At 38.3% G+C, this 21,320-nt stretch overlaps 1 protein-coding gene across 2 annotated transcripts in view; it reads left to right on the top strand.

Moving 5' to 3' along the window:
- RIT2 (Ras like without CAAX 2) overlaps positions 1–21,320 on the top strand; it is a 174,322-nt gene that overhangs the window by 72,304 nt on the left and 80,698 nt on the right. For both annotated transcript variants that reach the window (XM_054652030.2, XM_077171405.1), the window contains exon 5: positions 16,236–16,427. In XM_054652030.2, the coding sequence (XP_054508005.1) occupies positions 16,236–16,427 (192 nt within the window). The remainder of the gene's footprint in view (positions 1–16,235; positions 16,428–21,320) is intronic.

The following is a 21,320-nucleotide window of genomic DNA, read 5'->3' as shown; positions in this document are numbered from 1 at the left end:
CTTTGGATTTGTTGCCTCTCTATCTGCACTACATAGCTCCAGAATAAATCAAGACCTAATCCAACTCCCATTGAAGTCAGCAGCTGAAATAGGCTCTTTCTTCACGGAGCACTTAATGGTGCTCTCACTGAAGCTCGCACAAATTCTGCCCTGACTTTGGTGACTCAGGGTAAAAATCCAAAGCACCCATTTGTGCTACTGCTGATGTGTGCCTTGGTGGTGCCTGGTTGTTTTTATTTCCCTTGGTTTTATGTCAAATTGGAGATGGTGTTAAAGCTTTCAAATCAGGGAGTGGAAAACTCATTTGTCTGGGTGTCCTCACAGTCATAAATACTTCGTCATTAACTTTGAATAATGACTTTAATCACCTTAGGAGCTCAAGGAGCCAAAATTGTGATTCGTCCTTATTTGGGAAATACAAGAAATCAATAGTTAATGAATTTAATGTATTTTGTTGTTGCGCTGGAGGACATGTTTCAACAAATATGTTTCACCATTCCCTTCTGTACCTATGAACTAATTAAGAATTTCAACACTGACCAAATTAACTACTAATAATTAACAGAGTTTTTAATAGTCAAATCTAGACTTAAAAACCCACATGTGATTTCATACCTGACACTGTAAAAAAATCTTCAATACTTTAACTGGTAGATCCAGTTTGAAGCATGTAAAACATAAATGATGCATCAAAAACACATTTATGTTCTCAGTTTTCTGGAGTTAAAAGAAAAAACAGCCCAACATTCAGACAATGCGAAAATCAGAAACATTGATTAACTTGGTCATCCAGTTACTGATTTTTCCCTTGTGCATGTACATGGACACTATATCATAGACCAATTGCTCATCTCAGGAGATAAACTGATGTTCACTGGACTCTGGATACAGGTTTTATACACCATCATTTGTCCTTTTGTGCTCTTCCACTACTGTTTTTCCACTGAAAGCACAAGAGGCATTTTCTTAAAGAATGTAGGGGCTGGTGCAAGCAGTTGTGCTTCACTGAACTCAGTACACCTTCTTTTCACCACCCTCTACACCTGCCAGCTGGGCAGCCTGTGTTTGCTCACCCCATTTAGCTTCAGACAGAACTTGCCTTAGAGAGTTTCAGGAGAAGGTACTGATGTAGCTCCTGGTAGCTGGATTGTCCTAAACAGACATAACCTGAGTTAATCCTACCAAAAAAATCTTGAAAATGTGGTGTGCTGCAAGGAAATGAGCAAAAAAAAAAAAAATGATGCTGGTATTCTTTTTCAGTGGCTCATCTGAATCTAGAAGAAGCTGCCAGTAAATCCTTTGGTTAGTTATCAATGATGCCTTTGGCTCTTTAACTAGAAGCATTATTCTCAACCAAAAACTTTTCAGTTTCCATCTACACTTCAATTAAAACAAAGAAAAAAAATATAACAGAAGCAAATAAAGCCAAACACATTAAATGTGAGATTGAGATCATATTTATAAAAATGAGGAAGTTTACTTTTTTAGCTTTTAACTCCCAAGGCTAGCTACAATATGGCATGTGGAGTATATAGGACAAACTTCATGGAAATGTGCAAATGCAAATTAGTATCCATAAAGATAGCTTGAGCTTCCTTGTTCATCCATATGGGACATTTTTTGCGTGACTTTCCCTTGAAATTCACCCATGTCCACTGAGTTTGGAAGTGGTATTGCTGGAGGTAATTCTGGGATTTCCCCTTTCTTAACCAATGCGCCATAAAAATAATCTGCATTTACATGCATTTGATCCAAACTGACGCAAACTCTTTGGTTTCCAGCAAACTTGCAGGTGCAAGCAAAAGGACATTCAGCCCTCAAGCACTCTATTCTGCATTCACTTCCCTTCACAATTATTCTCAGAGAGTGACAACCCCCAACTGCTCCAACCGCGCACAAAAAGCCTCCACACGGAGTTATAGAAACCTTCTGTTCGCTCATTTACGCTTTCTCACCTTCTCTTCTAGCTTAAAAATATGTTGCTACTTCTGGAGCCCAGAAGTATGCTCCTCATGGAGCGCACACAGCAGTTATCTCTCCTGCTGTATTTATAGACTGTTGACTGACACAGGAGCTTTTATTCCTGCCACAGCTTTCCCCTGTATGACACATTACCCAATCTCTCTGTGTAGACCTCACGCCGAACACTAAAAGAGCAGCAGAGTTTCCTTCACTGGAAAACAATCTGATCTGACATGTAAAAGAGGCAAAAATTGTTTTCAGATACAAAGCAGGCAAGTATGTGGAAAAATGGGTTTCTGTACCTGTCAGTGAGACAATACATTCCGAGAATATTGCACCAATTTTTGTTTCCTAAAACATGAGCTTTTTATGATAAACTTAGTGCACCAGTATATTTCCCAGGTGTGAGTCAGAGACTTGAAAAATGGGCCCTAAAATGTGATGGCATGCCATTTCAGGGAGATTTTCCTTTGTCTGGAGTTGTGTGCACATGAATTCATTTCCAGGCAGACACTTTTCAACCTGACAACAGCAGTGCGCTCTGTACTGAAATCCATCTCTCAAATTGCTAGCAAATCACAGGACATGTTTATCCTGCCAACCTGCAGGACTATGATTCTTGCCCCCTGCTTCAAGCTTTGAAGAGGAACCATATTAGTCCCAAGAGCCCTTCAGATAAACACACTTTCTCAGACTAAACACTATAGTCTGATGATTCACTCAGGCTGTTATCTGAGACCCCTCTGCTTATTATCTAAACATGCTGCTCTAATCCTGAATCAATGGAAGTGAAATCTCAAAGTACACTAGTGCAGCTTATCTCAAGGAAATGTAAAATGCCTTTTTGGCAGTAATTATGTCTTAATGGGCCTCTACAGCATGTTTTTATAAGGGGAAAATAATTTTATTGCACTTACTGCTAGGTACTGTAGTGCATAAATGAAATCCATTTTATTTTTAAAGCAGAGGGATATTGAAGCAAGTAGCAACTATTAACACAGTGTATTAGGTGAGAAGAGCATCAGTTTTATTTCCTTTGTATGTTGTTCCACAGGCTGTTGAAAACGTACTTAGAAAGTATAAAATCATAACACTGAAATTTTCCTGGGTTCTTGAGACAAGTTGTTCTGTACGTTCTGGGAAGAGCTAAAATGTCTCCCTTGACCTAGTAGTTTTATTTGCCAATGGACAGATTGTGGAGAAACACTTATTTGGCACAGATACAGAGTGGAAAAAACAGTTGCAGTAATTCACAGATGAAATTGTGGACCTGACACCAGTTTCCTTCAGATCACTGGCAAAATATTCCTTGACTTCTGTAGGAAAAGGTCTAGGCATATGCTGATAAAAATGAGTGTACAACCCAAGGGAGAGCAGGCAACTGGCAGCCAAGATTCCCAACTTCCTTTTTCATCCCTGTCCATGAGTGAATCATGATGCAATAAAGGGTGGATCAGTTTGTATTTCTAGGCCTGCATTCATCTTCTTGTCAAACAGGTGCAATAAAATGTTGCAGGGAACAAGCATTTAGGGTGAACATCAGCATTTATTGAGTCTGACAATCCCGGTTGCCTGCCCATTGCTACCATTCCTCTTCAGCAAAGTCAGTGGTAGTGGTTCCATACTGCAGGTGGCGGAAAATTTTCCAGTGTTTTCTGTTCTTTCTCAACAAAGTCTTTTTTTTTTTTATTTCACTTGAAATGCTTTCCCTCTCACTGTGTTTCATCTTTCTCTAACTTGCAACTTGCAAAACTAGATAAATACAGAGTGATGCTGCTGAAAGATTTTTTCTCTTTTTAATAAAATAAGGACATATAAGAGAGGAAAATATATTACTACAATTTTTGAAAAACGATTGGAAAATCTTTTTTACTTCTTTCCAAGACTTTTTTTGTAGTATTTTCTAGTGGGTTTTTGGTTTCGTTTTTGGGGTGGTTTCTGTTTTTTATCATTTTACTGAATTTGGCTTTGAGGTGGTTTTGGTTGGTTGGTTTTGTTCTGGTGTACATTGTATGGGAAACACCTATATAAACACATTCCATATGAGTAAACTTCATCCAGGTCCTCCACAAGGTTATGATAATGTAATTTTTTCTTTTCTCCCATCACTGGAAAATATTCTGCACTTTTTCTTTGCACTGGTGAGTGGCACTGAAGTACTTTATAGTTCCAGCAGACACTGCACATACTCTAAGTGTGTCCTGATTTCTTTATATATATATATGTGACTGTCCTAGATAATCTCACTAGGAATTCCATTTCACAGAGGTTTTCTATCAAAATCTACTTGTTACTAAGCAGCTGTACACAAACCAGGGACGCCAGTGAGCAGAAAACTGAATTCTACCTCTATCAATTTTCACAAAGCTCACATCATAATGATATTTCCAGGACTAAAAAAATTGGCTTGAATGCTGAGAAAACATATTACAGCACCACATGGTGCCCATTTCCCCTGAACAAATGACCAAGAAATGGTTCTTTTTGCAGAGCAGGGCTTTAATGCTTCATAGGAGAAGTAGGTTGTCCCCAAAAAATGAGATTTTCAAAATTAAGTGTCTTTTATGTTATTCTGAAGCTTTTAATGGCAATGTCTCCGGACAAAGAGAACAAAAGGAAAAAAATTATATACTGCTATCAGAATCATCCAAACATTTCACTTGCTAAACCACATGAGAAGGAAAAAGCTGGAAAAAGCTTTCTAAAAATGTAATTTTTATTTCCTGCTAGCAGGAAGGGGAATGGAAAAACCCAAGGCCAAGTAATATCGTTTAAGCTGGAGTTTCAATAGTTTTGCCCCAGAACCTGGAAGTGAAATTCCCTCCCACCAAGCAAACAGACACTCAAAAACTCCCAACAAATAAACAAAAAACAACAAAAAAAAAAAAACTAGAAAAGTAAACTTCAGCAAATTTTGAGCTCCATTGCTTGTTACCTTTATAATCTGAGCAATGTTATTCCATAAATCCAGATTCTTCAAAGACTGGATGAGGAGCAAAGTAGAAACTCAATAAAATAATTAGTGAAAATATGAAATATTTTCTTGGGGGTTTTTTTCATTTTTTTTCTTAGTATGCTATATTTTTGGATATATATTTTTCTCACTTCCATAGATGAAAGCTTGCACAGCTTGCATAGATTTTAGTGCCTGTTTTTTAATTTGTGCCTGTTGGATGAGGAGAATAAATTTTTTTCATGAGTGTTCCATGTCATTACCAGAGCCGTGGGATGATGTGAGACAAACCATGCCAGGGAACAATCTTATCTTTTAATAAGACAAAAACTCAAAAGCTTAGCAGTGGCTGCATTGACTATACCTGTGTCAGAAATCAGTGTGGCACCTGACTTACACCTTGGGCAAAGCTGAAGGAGACAGACTCCTCTAACTTTTAGACGTGCTGATGAGCTTTGGCCCTTTGGAGAAAAGTATTGGCATGTCTCAGAAGCTACTCAGTGTCTTTCAGGATCATAAAATCATGGAAGGCTTTCGATTGGAAGTGGCTGTGAAACCCCTGCCATGGGCAGGGACACCTTCCACTGTCCCAGGTTGCTCCAAGCCCCATCCAGCCTGGCCTGGGACACTGCCAGGGATCCAGGGGCAGCCACAGCTGCTCTGGGCACCCTGTGCCAGGGCCTCAACCCCTCACAGGGATGAATTTCTTCCCAATATCTCATCCAACCCTGCCCTCCATCAATTTAAAGCCATTCCTCCTCCTCCTCCTGTCACTCCATGCCCTGTTCCCAAGTCCTTCTCCAGTGCTCTTGTAGCCCCTCCTGGGAAGGGCTCTAAGACCTCTAAGGTCTACCTGAATCCTTCACTTTCTCTGTTGGATCTGCTGATCCAACCAAGTTACCTCATGACTTAATTTTTTAGAGCTCTGCCTTTGTCCTTATGTGTTTTGTTTATTTTTTTTTTCCTAATGCAATAAAAATTATTCAGAAATATTTTTGCACATGGAAATGAAAACACATGTTGGGAAGTCACAGTGACATGACAATTCAGTCCTTTCATGTCACCAGTTCACGTTGTAAGCAATATGAGATCCATGCAGGATTTTAACACAGATATTTTGCATTCACTTTGGTCATGATTTATGCAGTCCCCAGGGAACACACCCCTCAGATAAACACTGAGCTAAATTTCAGTTGCAGAAATGAGTGCACTATTGATTAGATGTTACAAAAGTCTAAAATATCCACTCTGCAGATTGCTTGCTTTTTCCTTTCCCCCCTTTTCAGGTTCTCAGATTAAATTATATCTCTGCTGATGAGTAGGGCACAGGGGAGGGAAAAGAAAAAAACCTGTATGGTGGAATTTTTAAGGTCAGCACACTTGTTAGGGAAGTCATCGTGAGAGAGCATATATGCAAGCCAGGATATAATTTGCAGTCATTTATCAGAGCAATGAGGTGTCTGACTCCACGGCCTCCTGGTTTACTTCTGCAAGGCTGCACAAGGCCTCTCTGGGGATGGAGGCAAGCCTGTGATGACCACAGAAGCTGACAAGAGCATGTCTGAATCCCTGCAAAGCCCTTGCTTGCAGCTGCAGGCATCAGGGTTGTTGTCTTTTTTTTTTTTTTCTTTTAATCTCTGATGTTCGCTAAAATGTAATTACCAAGGTATTAATTTTTTCCCTTTAACCATTTATGATGCATTTGTGATAAAAGGTGAAAACTTGCTCTTTTTTGCATATCAATGAGAATGGGGGAGGAAGTATTATGTGGTGCATGATAAACCAAATGCATAGGGGGGTTTTAGAGGTAGTTAACAATGAAGATTGCTTCAGTGCCTGCATTTAGAAGAAAATTGCTAAGGTGTTTATCCCTCAGAGAGGGACCATTAGCATGAATATGAAAGAAAAAGGCAGTTCTCTGAGTTAGGGAGTGTAGCACTGAGGAATTTTTACTGGCATTGTGGAGAATTGATATGGTGATTTCATCCATATTTAGGGGTGAATAAAAAGTAGATATCATCTCCCAGGCAGGTGATGGACTGCTTAGTTTCATTATTGCACATGACAAACCATCTTGGGAAGAGCAGGATTAATAAAGTTAACAAAAAGCACAGTTGCAGAAAACTGGAAAATATATTATCATGTGGAAGCAAGAGGGCAACTAGAGTGGGTACACTGGGAATCTTAGTGAAAAGAAGCTGTATCTGAAGGGAGAGTCTGAGTGCCTGTGCAAGTTATTTACTAGTTCCTCAGTAAGAAAGAATGGTCACTCAGTGATGTTATATTTTGTAGTCCTGAGTTATTTTATTGGAAGTTGCTCAAATCTGTCTTTTTTCTCTGCCTTATTTATTTCCCGTTACTTGCTTTTTGTCTCTATCAGGCTGGTGTGGCTCAATCTTTTTGCCTAAGTCATGGTGCAGGACATGTGAACACAGAATAGTGAGTGCATATAAAGTGCTCTGCAGATGGGGAAGGGGCAGTGAAATTGTCATCTATCAGTGCTCAGGATGCAAAGTAATACTGACACCTGTTTTTCACAAGGCTTGGTCCTGCACAGTCTGTGACTGAGAGCAGTGCCAGATAGCATGGGAAGCAGCATCACAGCTGAAAAGAGAAGGGGAACCTGAATCTATAAGCCCACTTGTGGGAAAAAACATGATTTCACTGATGGTGAAAATAGATCGTGTCTAACAATGATTTAAAGTCAATAAAAAAATAACGTCACAAATCCATTATTTTCAGACAGGGTGAAAGCTTAACATACCGGTTCAGAGCCTCAGACTCATTTGGATGAAGATGAGAGCAATGTCATCATGAATTACCCTGATTGAGTAATCCATATTAAGAAACTGCTATCTTTATTTTTAATTAATTTCTCTTTACATTCAGAACATTAGTTGTGCATAAAGTCTCTTCTGTATTCAGAGATAAGCGATGTATTAACCAGTGGGAAGGAATCCATCTCTTTCCATGAGAATACATTAGTTTTGAAACAAGTTTACACATTCTTTCTATAATGTATTCTATAATACATTATAGAAAGAATCCTGAACTGAAGCATAATGCAGCATCATCTCCTTTCTGGGACTGAAGATCTGTTTCTGTAGTAAGCAAGTTTCTACTGAAGAACACAAATATAGGGGAAATTAGGAGGGGAAAATAATTCTTAAAAGTTCTCACCCAAAATTTTGTGAAAATCATGAATGTAAGTCTATGCTTGAATTTCATAATTAGTGCATGTCTAATTGTGTTTCTTGAGTTGCTGATCATCCATTCAGTTGACCTGCTAAGCTTGGACAGTCTTCTTGCCCATAGGCAAGGTCTTGAGGTGCTGTCAGTTCCTCTGCCCAGGTGAGCTAACCTGGAAAACCCCTAAGAATCAGCAGCTAAAAAGTAATGCTGCTATTTGTCACAGAAATGGATAGCATACCTGTGTCTTCCAGAAAGAACACCTATCATGAATACTCTTCTTCTTCCGCGACCCTTTCCAGGTAAATAAATTATCTTAAGCAGGGAATTGCTGGTTGTCTTCTAAACTACAGATTAATTTCAGTGCCTGTCTGAGCTTTATCCTCGTACATTCCCAGAGTTAAGAAAAGGCTACTGATTTTGTACAACATGGAGTTTGTAATATTGCCCTGGAAGGCAGTCAGATAAAGCCCAGAAAGCCATTAGTCTGCTGGGAGCTTGGACTGAATCTTTTTTATCTTCATACTTCTCCCATCATCAGTGATATGCATTTTGTCCCCAGTACAAATTCACAGAAGAAAAGGGATATTGATGCTTTACAAGAGAAGCAAGAATTCTTTTCTGTAATTACAAGGCATGAGACACTGACTGATCATTAATCAAGGGACTGATTATTATAATAATCCACTGCAAGCTCATGGGCTAATTCTCATTTATACTAATCCCACTTTGAACTGCTCCTGAATCATTACTAGAATGGGCAAAAGGGGTTGTGAGAGATGGATTTGATGCTCACCCAGAGCAGTGTAGAGACTTGAAGAGGAGAAGAATCCATCTCTGCCCTCCAGTGTTTAAGCCAGAGCCCCTGCATTTTCTTTGGTCTGTCTCTGAGCTGTTACTCAGCTCCCTTCCTTCCTCCCAGTGATGTGGCAGATGGTTTAGGCTGGCACAGGTTGCTGAGTACCACCTGCTGCAAATTTTTCGCTCTCTTTTTCTATGTAACTCCTTTTGTTGTTGTTGTTGTGTTGTTGTTGTCATTTGCAAAGGGTGGCAGGAAATAAGAAGGAGTCAAGAAGAAAGCGTGAAGTGGCGTTGATAATGTTCTGTGCTTTCTTATTTTCTGCTGCGTCATTGCTGGGAACCTGTAGCTGGTGCAGGCAGGGCTCCCGCAAGCAAAAGCAGCAGGTTGGGAACTTTGGCTTCTGTGGTGGAAAAAGTGTACCTTTATTATCTCATAATGTTACTCAACCCATGCTGAGGAACAGCATTTCCCACTGCTGAGTGCTGTGAAGGGAAAAATCCTTGACTGGCTTTAGGCATTAGGTGCTACATTCTCTTGATCTTTTCACTCCACTGGAAATGAAACAGCCTTGCAGAAGCTAAATGAAAAGTCTAAAATGGAGAGGAGGAGTAGTCTTATCATTCAAATGCATATAGGATATGACTGGGCAGGGCCTGGCTGAAATTGTTGACATCAGAGGCAAGTTCTCTATTTAGTCTCTGTCAAGGAAGTGAGAGAGGCACAAAAGAAAAGCACCCCTGGCATCTTAAACACGTCCCTGAGGATGGGTTGAGTTACTCTCTGGAGTCAGTCATATCTTTTTAATGAGTGTAGAGAGTGGGACTTGAAGAATAAATAAAGAGATGATTCTAAATTTAGAATACCCGACTACCTCTTCAGGAGGCAGAAACCACATTTAATAAAGCCTTTTGCATATAGATTAATACTGGTACTATGATGTTTATATGATAGAATATCCAGCTAACATCTTGTCGCTGTAGGACACAAAAGAACACACGCTCACACCGTTCTCAAGGTGAAAGAGAAAAAAGGGCCGTTTATTTTCTGACTCCAACATTTATAGTTTTCCAAAAGTGACAGTGGATTGGAGGGTGACAGTGGCACCTCTCCAATGCCACTGGTTGAACCAACAGTCCATCAACTCTCTCGTCCTCCATAAAGGAATGCAAAACAATGAGTTATTTACAGAAAGTGTGTGAGAAAATTCACTACAAGAATGTCAACATCAGAAGGCTTAGAAAATCTTAAAAAACCAGGGTGACAACATCTTACCTGGATGTTTTCTTATTTGAAATGTAACTGCTGCAGGTTTCTTGTGGCTTGCTATTACAAGTAAGTTTTTAAAGAAATGTTAGTTTTTGTCCCCTTCTTTGCTCACAAAAAAACACACTAAAAAAGTCCAGGAAAACCAGATAATTAACACAGCACTTCTCACCAGTGTATTTTCATTAGGTAAATCTATTTCAAGAGGTAAAAGAAAAGCACACTTTATGACAAGCAGTGCCAGGTGGATGATATGTAATACTGACAAAGTCAACTGTGGTGCTTATGTGTGTATAAGAACTTACAGAGAGATATGGGAGGTTTGCATTTTGGCTTTAAAAAAGATTTGCTGTTAAAAAGTAATACTGTACCATATTGGCAAAAAATTTCTGGAGATCGCAGAAGTTTTCAACTTACTTTTAATAGGAAAATTCTGAGTGAACAATGAAGTTTCACATATTTTTATTGTTTTAATTTTTTCTTCTCTCACTATTTGAAGATTTTTTTTCCCCTTCTCGTCTCCTTTTTGTTTTTTGCCAGAGATGAATAATATCCTGCCTGTTTTCAAGAATATATCCCACCCCTCAAGTGTTCACTATAAATATGAAAAAAACCCAGTTTATAATAAGAATGACCCCCGTGGTAATCAGGGAGACAGTTTTGATTAAGAACATCTGTTAGCATATTCCTGGTTCTAAAGTCAAGCAGAACATAAGACAAGAAGATATAGAAAGTGACATTCTTCAAACTGTGAGGCTGGCCTCCCTGGGGAGGCTCTGACCTCTTCCAGAGATACAAGCCAAGATCATAAAAAAAACCAGAACAGACATCAAAATGTGTGGAGTGTGTGTGCACTTTGAAAAACATGACACCTTTGCTTCGGAGGTGCCGCATCTTTAAATTTCTAAGCACCACACTTCTGAGGAGTGTGGGGAAGGACTGCACCTGCAAGCTGTGTTTACTGCTCAAACACATCACCACACAATGAAAAAGAGGGGCAGGAATGGTGACCCTCTGTTCATTGCCTTGTCCATTTTTTTTTTGTTGTTGTTGTTCTTCTTCTTCTTTCTCTTTTATCCCTTTTGGGGCCATCTCTTAGCTATGGACAAGATGGGGATCTCGAAGAAATGACTTCACTTTAGAGCTCTGCTTGTGTAAAGTGGTGATGTAGGAGATGCTGCTTCTTAACAACTTCTGTTCTGAGCTTCATAAAAGCTTTTCTAACCCAGCACTCATTCTCCAGCATTGTTCAGGAGGAAATACTTAGGAAACAATAAAGAAATAAACTGGCTCTGCTGAACTTTATTATACATCATTCTAGACTCTTTTGGTCAGCAAGGCAGGGCTCTCCTGAGCTGAACATGAGACCCAGACTTATGTTTGATGACAATACATAGACCAACCCTTCATAAATATCAGGGTATCTAAGTGTAGTGTGACTTTTCTGCTCAATGACTTTATTTCCTCTTCTGGACACATTAACATACTGATCTTATTTGCAAAAGGTTTTGATTTCTAATAAAAGAAACCCAACATACAAGTTCTATTTATATATCCATGATAATTTTAATTTTAAAATTAATTAAAAATACTGCATTTTATGAAAAAAATTCTCTTGCTCATTATGAAATGTGAGATAAAAGAGTATCAATCAAGATGAAGGAGAGAAAACAGAAGTCAGGCATTTTCTTTTCACTAAGTTCTTTCTTAAAAGCTGCTGGAAAAAGCAAGAATATACAGGATGACAAAATTTGGAAATAAGAACACTCTCCTAAGTGTGGGTATGGAAGTATTTCTTCAGTGTGAATGGATTGGATTATGAAAGACGAAGTGTTGCTAGAATTGAGAATTTTGAAAGATTAAAAGGCAATGAGATAGGTTTCTACAAGTAAAAGGCAAAGAGATAGGTTTCTACTGGCAAATGCACATAGGTCAGGAGAAATGTGGGGCTGCTGCTGGAACAAGTGAATGTCTTAATGATGAGGAAAAATGTACAAATACACTCAAGGCTTCCTCTCTCCCCATCTTCAGAAGCAAGATCTGCTCTTATGCCTCCCAGGAAAGTTTGAGGAAGAGAAAGAGAGTAGAGTGGGATAAATAAGGAAGAAGTGAATCCAACTGGGTGTAGGCATGGATCCATGCTTGGATAAGACATATCCAAGCACATTGATGGAAGCTGCTTGACATAATTTTGAGGCTGCTCTGATATCTATGAATAATCATGTCAGATGCCTGATCACTGAAGAAAGGCAAATGTGACATCTCTCTAGGAGCAACATAACCATCAAGAGACTTTCTTGTCAGCATTCTTCAACAACAGGTAGAAATATATAGTCTTATGTGGATTAGTGGATTTAGATTTTTTTCTGCATTCAATTATACTGGAAAAAGAAAAGGAAACAGTTATGCTCCTTTCTTTCAACTTCTAGAAAAATTTTGGGTTTTTTCTGTCTAAACTTGATGCTTGTTTTCAAGTATCACATCTCCTAAGAAGAATGATGATTTGGTTTCAAAAGAGTTTTTACCACACTTTTCAGTTAAGTCTTAGTCATAATACACAAGAGAGTACTCAAGATTGATGTCAAGCTGCAAAGTGCTGCAAGCATGACAAATCTTCACTTTAATTTTCAGAATTGATTTCCTTTTGAGGGGGTGTGATTTCCTTCTGTCTTTTCCCCTTGGCATTTACTGACTTGGGAATGTTTTGTATTTTCCATTTATTGAGTAGAAATTTGTATCCAGTACTGCTCCTGACTGATTTATAAGAGGTCCTTTTTACAACAAAATTAAAGAAGATTTTAGTGCAACAGATGCACAGCCTATTTTATAAGGGATAAAATATAATAATAAACGTAATAATATAACAATAAAACTACTTAAAAATCTGTAAAACCTTGGGTTTTGTCTCTACATCAGAACATTCACAAAACCCAGGTCAACTTGAGTTTCAGTTCTGTTTGCTGCAGATAAACATGAAAAAAGTGGAATCTGAAGTAAGACTTGAACTTAAAAATTAACAAAGAGATGTAATTTCTTCTTAGTCCTTTGTCTTTTTTGTATAATATTCATACAGATTTGCAAAGATTTTAGTGTATTTATTGGTAATTAAATTTATTCTTTCTCTTAGTATATATTATTACGTTGAAGTTCCTAGTGAAAAAGTAGAAAAAACCCAAAACATTTCTTTTGAAATCAAAAAACAGGCTTATTTATGTTTGATCTTGGAGTCCTTGACTTTGTACTGAGCAATCGTGCCAAGGGAAAAAAGCTGAGAAATTAATGTCAACATCAAAAAATTGCAATGGAAATTACTTGCTGAGTTAACAACAGAAAGCCAATTCTATGTCCTCAATCCAGTTTGCACAGAATATTTAATGCCTCTGAAAATGGATCATTTCAAAAATGACGCTAAAGTATTTTGCCTGTTTAGTCTAATTTATCAGCGGTAATAACATGTCATAATAAAAAATTGCATAGGTAAACTCATTCTTATCCTGAAAGTTTTAACTGTCCCCTGGCATGAACCAGAATGTGTAGGTAGATGATTCTGACTCAAAAGTGTCAGTCCTAAAAGCTGAGAACTTTGTCCCTTTGGAATGATTCAGTGTGTGAAATAAGGAGCCCAGGGCCTCCTGTCAGTCAGGGAAAGCCATTAAGCATCCCTGGGGAGTGATCCTGGGAGTACTCGTGCTCCAGAACATCACTTACTGTGAGTAACTTAAACAGGGATGTGTGACCTAATTCCTTCTTGGTTTGCCATAAATGGCTATAAATGAGTGTACAAAGCTCTGAGCACTTCCTAGAGGTGGATCACCTCACTTAAACAGAGCCCATTCTTTGTAAAAGGTTGTGCAGGGCTGTCATACAGTGGTACAGTAGTTGATTTATGGAATTTCTAACTCAAGGAGACAGGTCATCTGGGCTGGGTGTTAGGTTCCATGTGAAAACATGTACTTTTATCTATCAACTCCACTCAGTTGTATAAACCCTCTAAAAATAAATAATAGGTGCAAAAAATAGCTCATCAGATGGTATAACTATTTTCCAGCATTAAAAGCAGCCTGTAGTCCATTAATGGCATTGAATTATTTACCACTTTTTACAAGGACAGCTTAGACAGTGGACTGCAGCTGCACAGCCAGCTAAATTCAGAAGCCTAATCCACAAATTTAAGTTCACTGAAGTCTTCCACTGCCTACTGAGCCTGAAGGAATCCTGGACTAGTTCTGTTCCTCCTATGAGGGAGGAACAGAACATTACTACCCTCCTAGTAATGGTGTAGAACAGTTCTAAGGGACTGGTGCAAAGAGGAGAAAATCAGGGTCACATGGGATGGGGGCTGCAGTGAGATTTTTGTTCTGGTGTGAAAGCCTGGGGTCTGAGGGCAGATAATGGATTTAATGACTGTGTTTAGTCATTAGTCGAAGATATTTTCTCTCTCTCCACATGGAGGCTGAGGCTTTGAATGTGATGCATAGTTTTGTATTGCATCATTTATTAATCTGGTAGCTATCTAATGTAGATGGCTGGAAGAGACCTGGGAGCAGAGACACAGCTCTGTTCAGTGTCTTGTCCAAACCACAGAGTGTGGAATCCTTTCTGTTTGATATCTTCAGTGCTCAGCTGCCCTACTGCTTGCATATCCACTTTCCAGAGGATGGGCTATGTTATGACCTTACCTACTCTGTCTTGTAGCTTAGTAGTTAATAAACTCTCCTGGGGTGCTATGGGATGATAATTCAGAGATTTTCAAATTCTGAGTAAGTCTCAAAGCAGAATCCTACCCTTAAATTGCCTATTAGTCTGCCATTTTGAAGCTTAGTTGGATGAACTTATTCCTGCAGCAGGTGAAATGTTTTGGATGATATATAAAGCCCTTGGGTAAAAGATACATCATAAATAAATGATAATGGTCAACATGAAAGTCTACTCACAGCAAGTATTGTCAATCAACATGAGCAAGTATTGAGAGAGATTTAAGGTTGAGACTTTTAAAAGAGCATAAGAAATACATTTCCCTTCAATTTTCAGCAAGGGCTGAGGATATATATATGTAAACTAAACTGTTTTAAAAAATCCTAAATTCTCAATAGAGTAAAAACTACAGGATTTTATGCTGCATGCTGCTGCTCATAGAAATGGTCCAATGTTGATATGTGCATTCCTTTTTTATCAGACCTTCCTGCATCTTAATATCTCTGGAGAACTGATTCTGTCAGGAGGATTCTGATCCTGACCGACTGTTGCCATGGTATTGGGTTATTCTGGGCTGTGATCAAGAAAAACAAACAAACTTGAGAAAGATACTGGCTTTAAAACATATTCTCAAGCCACAATGCCTAAGATGAGTTTTTGAAAACTAAATCTTGATTTTTTGTACAATGTGGCAGTTATTAAAAGCTTCTGAAAAAAAAACCCATACCAGTTACAAGAAGCACTGCTGTGACAATAAACATAAAATGAGAAAAATGCATGAGGAGGAAATGGGGCCAATTCTTGCACTGTTTAAAATGGTTCATTCTCATTTAATGACATTACCCCACACTAAAGTGAAACCTTCATCTTTTCTGAGACCCTTTAAAAAATAGAACTTTTTGCAGATCGGATCTCTGCTGTCTTTTTGGTATTACTGAGCTTTTGAATTGACTGCATAATAAGGAATTTGTACATGTCTCCAATTCCTAGGTAGCAATATAGGTTTTTTTTTTACACCTGTTAATATTCATTCTGTTACAAGTCACCAGTTTGTACTGGCAGCACTGAAGAAGTTTCTGATAATACATGAGATAGTATTTTCTGTATGCAGGCACTTGCATAATAAGTTCATATTCTTAGAGGACAGAGCTCCCTTGATGGGAAAAGAAGAAAAATGTCCTAAGAGAAATCCTTATTATTGGGGTTGATGGACCTAGAAGGATGCACAAATTTCAGCAAGGAGTGTTTACAAGGGTAAAACAAGCAATGTGAATTTATGTAGGAAACCTGGGAAGTTTTCTGCAAGTTTGTAATTTACAGATGGATAATTTTGTCTGCCAAATTACTGAGCGTGTTCTTCCTGCTCTGCAGGCAGAATTCACAGCCATGAGGGACCAGTATATGCGAGGTGGAGAAGGCTTCATTATCTGCTATTCCATCACAGACCGCCAATCCTTTCAAGAAGCAGCTGAGTTTAAGGAGCTCATTTATCGTGTCCGACACACCTACGACATCCCCGTGGTGCTGGTGGGAAACAAAATAGACCTTGAGGAGTTCCGACAGGTAAGAGACTTCTCTGCTGGTTTTGGCTTGGTTTTTGCTCGGCTGCCTCAGGGGTTTCTGCAGCCTAAGTTGAGCAGTGCTACTGAGAATTATTAGCACAAGAAGAGGTTTAATCAAAGAGCGACAAATTTGTAATGAATTAAAGTCTTTGTGGTGCCTTTCATTCATTTGTTGGGGAACTTGAAGCAGCCTGGGCAAATCACATCTAAACTTTCTCTGTTTTTACTCGAAAAAGCTTTGACTGCTGTTGTCAAAAGATTTATATATATTCATGAATATATATACATATATATATATATATATATATATATATATATATATATGAATATGTTGAATGTAACATAGAAAGAACTTCAATCAGGACATTTGTGGAAAAATACCTTTGGTTTCTTTGACATTGCCAGCCATTAAACAGGTTTGTTTTTTTTCCCCAAACATACTAGATTTGGTTAAAGGTTTTTCAACCTCAGACTGAAAAAAAAAGTAAGTAAAAAAAAAAGAAATATATGAGAGACTGCATTTGCCTGAAGATCCAGTGACTGTGCTATCAGAGTGTTCAGGTAAAAAGGGGACATGTAAGACTTGAATTCACTTTGATTCATATACAAGATTTCAGCTACCACCATCCGTAGAGCAACAGAATTTTTTCAACTACAAGGTCAATGACTGTGGCCCTCTCAATGTCTTTAATAATCTTTGCTTGCTTTTTTCCTTTTGCTTCCTCTCTACTTCTTCTTTATTGTTTGTGCTGGTGAGCTAGACAGAGATCACATTAGAATGGCTTGGTGTACTGAAGAGAAAATATCTTCGACTAGAACTGCTTTAAAATATCTGACTTCTGCGCAGGCATACGTAACACTGAAATAAAATGGTGTTCTTTTGGTTCATTAGCATCTGTGCTCACCAATCCTATCTGTCACTCTTCTCCCCATTCCGTTGTGTCCTTTATTCTACCTGAAGAAAATCCAAGACAGCAGTGAGCCTGAAATTAGTCTTAAAGATCTGATTATGTACATTTAAAATGTCACATCTGTTTTCCAGATCATTGGCTTCCTCCCCAAATCAGGCTGTGACAAAACCCTGATGGTGACAATCCAGCTGCAGTTTAATAGGGGCTACAAACACGTGTGCCAGAACAGAAGGAGAGGGATGAGGGTTTGGGGAAGGATGTGGGTTCAGTTGTTTTCCTGAGAGAACTGGACATTCACTTGGTCCCAGAGCAGGATACAATTGATTACCTACAGCTACCCCTAGATGAGGTTTCAGCAGTGCTCTATTTCCTAATTGGTACAAAGATGCTCTTTCACCAGTCTTTGGCACTATCTCTTTCTGATCTCAACTTTTGTTGAACTTTTATATTTTAATCCCTGTCAGCATATATAAAAATGTATGCCTGGTTTAAATACTTTTACATGCTCCTTGGTGATCTTGTCCGGGCTCACAAACAGGAAAATTACTGCTCATGAATGTCTGGATTGGATTTCACCTGCAGCATTTTAGATTAAGGGGCACAGGGAGGCTTTTGGGAATAATATTATAAACTAAGCCTGTGAGATGTGATAAACACACTAAAAACTGTTCTATGAAGCCATTGCTGATGATCCTGTCTGAATATGTGAACAAGGAAAATTCAAATTGTGGTCCTCAATTTTTAAAAGTTTTCAATGAAACAGACTTTAGGCCTTCAGAATGTTTTCCTCCACAAGCCTTCTACTAATGCCTACACATTTGGCAGTTTCAGAAGGGTTTTCTCAAGTACTGCAATCCAGACTTTGACCCTTAAGTCAAAGACTAGTAAGGTAATGTAAAGCAGATCTCTCCTTTAAATAAAGCCTTTGAATATGACTATGTGTCCATTAGCAAGTATTATGAACCAACTGTAGAGAAAAGCAGCTTTTTATGGAGTCCATAGTTTGGGATATTGTATTTAAATTTTGATTATCTCTACTCCATGGCTGTTGTCTGCATATTTAGTTGATGCTGAGGTGTATAAGTTGTGGTCCTAGAATGTATCTTCACTTTAATTTCATCCATTTCAGATTCCACTCCACATTTCAAAGAAAATCCTGGTTAAGTGGGGATGAAGAGCAGATACTGCTCTGAGAACCTTCCTGACCTAAACATCCCAGTGTGTGGGATGACACTTCTCTGTCCAGCTTTAAGCACATATTAATGCTTTCCAGTGTTTCATTATTTCAGAACTGGGACATGAGGCTGTGCTGTATGTTTTACAAACACTGGAATAAGTTTTATCTGTGCTCCCTGGTAAGGTTAAGCAATATCTAAGGAACTGGACGAGCTCTGGGAAGGCAGATTGAAAGGGTTCTCTTCAAGGTCGTGCACTGTGGTTACAGCTTCATTAAAAACATTTGGATGGTGGAGAGTGACAGCCAACTAACTCTGGAGTGACAGGCAGCAACGAGCAGGGCATTAACATATCAATGAACAAACAGGGAGGTACACAAGCACACCAATTTCAAACAGCTGAAATATAGTAGGTGTCAGAATGCAATCAGCCAGGTTGGAATGTGACCAGGGCACCAGGGATAATGTTGTTGCTTTGTTTAATGACATTTTTCTCCTATGAATTTCATTAAAACAACTGTAATGTTATTAATGTTATTTCAGGACATAACACTAAGTTCAACATTCGTGAGCATCATTTGCATTTAATGACAATTCTGCAACAATTAGATGGGCTGTAGTGGCTTGGCCAGACAAAGCTGTTGTCTGAAATGTGAATCCCCACACAGCACAGTTAATGATGTATGCTGCTTTCTTCAAATCTATCAACAGGACTACTAAAAAAAAAATATTATTCTGCAATTAAAATTGCGATTTAAGACCAACACTGCTGAAAACCAAAAAGCGATGAGTTCATTATTTTTAAATGATATTTTCATTGTATGATGGCTTCAGTGAAATTATAGTTTTTATGTGTGCATGTGATTTCTAATGTTCTAAGAAATGGCTTTTTCTGTGCTCCTTCTTAAAGCAAGTTTTAGTTATATTAACCAGCCCAAAGAATAAACACTTTCAATTTTCTCTGAACAAGATGGGAAAAATTGTGCAAAAAGTGGATAGAAAAGAGAGTAAATCATTATCTTGATGTTTATGTGGTGACAAGGTGCCCTCCATCCCCCTCTGAACAGGCATGAATTGCTTAGGCATTCACAGAATCATGGAATGGTTTGTATTGGAAAAGCTCATGTCATTCCAACCCCTCTGCCATGGACAGCAGCACCTTTCACTAGACCACATTGCTCCAAGTCCCATCCAGCCTGGCCTGGAACATTTATCCTTGTCCATTCCCTGATTTTTCAGCCATTGTTCTAAGAAACATTAAAGTATTATATGCATTCTATTCCATAGCTATTTGATAGAAAAATACAGAACTAAATTATTAGATAACATTTTAATTTCAGTGTTTTCAAACAGCAAAGTCATTAGATCAGTAAATATATGCTTATATGTCTTTAATTATCATCAGATTTTCAGTAACATGTAGGACCAGCTGTTCAAAAATGCTGATACTTTCACTTTAGGTAATGATGATACTTTCACCTTGTCTCTTTATTCCAGATGAACACCTGATTCACACTGTTTAAAACATGTGTAACAGATAAATATCTAATTAGAACATATTCATCTTTAAAAAATACATTAAAGCTATTCAAGCTCATGTCATACTAATGTTAAATTGCAGCTTTATATAAAAAAAATTAATCGTTAGCACCTGTGGCATTACTGCAATGTTGTTTAGAAAATACACAAAAGTGTTAACCTACTGATCACTCCAAAATATTAATTATATTGAGAAATTTAGAGGGGGACTAACTACTCAAGCTCCTTTTAATAATGTGCTGTAAGTCTGAGCTGTAAAACATTCTTTCCAGAAGCTTTTTTGAACTTTTGATGTAGATATTAAAACCCCTGTGGAAATTCTAGCCATGAAGAAATATCACAGCCTTCATGGAGCAATTTTTTCCTATATTTGTTTTTTTTTTGACCCCAGAGGAATCAGCTGTGTGCTCAGTTGAGTCCATGGATAATATGCTGATGTCCATTTCCTCTGAAGTTAGGAGGGCAGCTCACGTTTCTTCCAGTTCCTGGCCTCTCTGGGAAGCCTGTCATCAAAGCTGCTGGTTTTGCCAGTATGGTTTTGCTCCTGAAAAGAATTATGCTGTTGTTTACATTTCCACCCATAAGTTATCTTACTGGTTTCAAGCAAAAATTTGAGAGAAACAGCGTCTTTGAAAGCATTTCCCTCTACAACCACCTCCTTTAGGAGGAAAAAAAAAAATCAACATGAAATCTGCCTTTTCCATCCAGAACTGTAGTGGTGGAACAAGGGGAGTGTGCTCAAAGTGAAAAAGAGTATGTTTAGATCAGATGTTAGGGAGGAATTCTTCCCTGTGAGGGTGGTGAGGTCCTGCCACAGGTTGTCCCATCCTTGGGAGTATTTAGGGCCAGGTTGGACATGGCTTTGAGCACCTTGGAACACTGGAAGTTGTCCCTGCCCAATGGGAAATGGGAAAATGGAGGTCCTTAAGGTCCCTTCCAACCCAAACCATTCTGTGGTTCTGTGATTCTATGATTTAACATGGAGCAATATATAACTCAGAATGCAAATGTATTACAGAGGTTTCGTTGTAATTTTTTCCCCTGAAGTTTTATTATACCAGAAAATAATTCTCAAACCAGGATTACAGTGAATTTTCATGATCAGAACCAGCTGAATATTCTCACTTCAATGAGATTTTACTTTGTATTTTGCTCAAGATAGGGCAACTGGTTATCAGACAATGTGAATGTCAACTTTTAGGTTTTCATTTTGACAGTTGCTCTATTTTCATGCTTCTCAAACCTTGAAATACCAGTTGAGTCTGAGAC

Source organism: Agelaius phoeniceus, chromosome Z (assembly GCF_051311805.1).
Source record: "Agelaius phoeniceus isolate bAgePho1 chromosome Z, bAgePho1.hap1, whole genome shotgun sequence".
NCBI classification, from domain to species: Eukaryota; Metazoa; Chordata; class Aves; order Passeriformes; family Icteridae; genus Agelaius; species Agelaius phoeniceus.
This window is presented reverse-complemented; position numbering and strand designations above follow the sequence as displayed.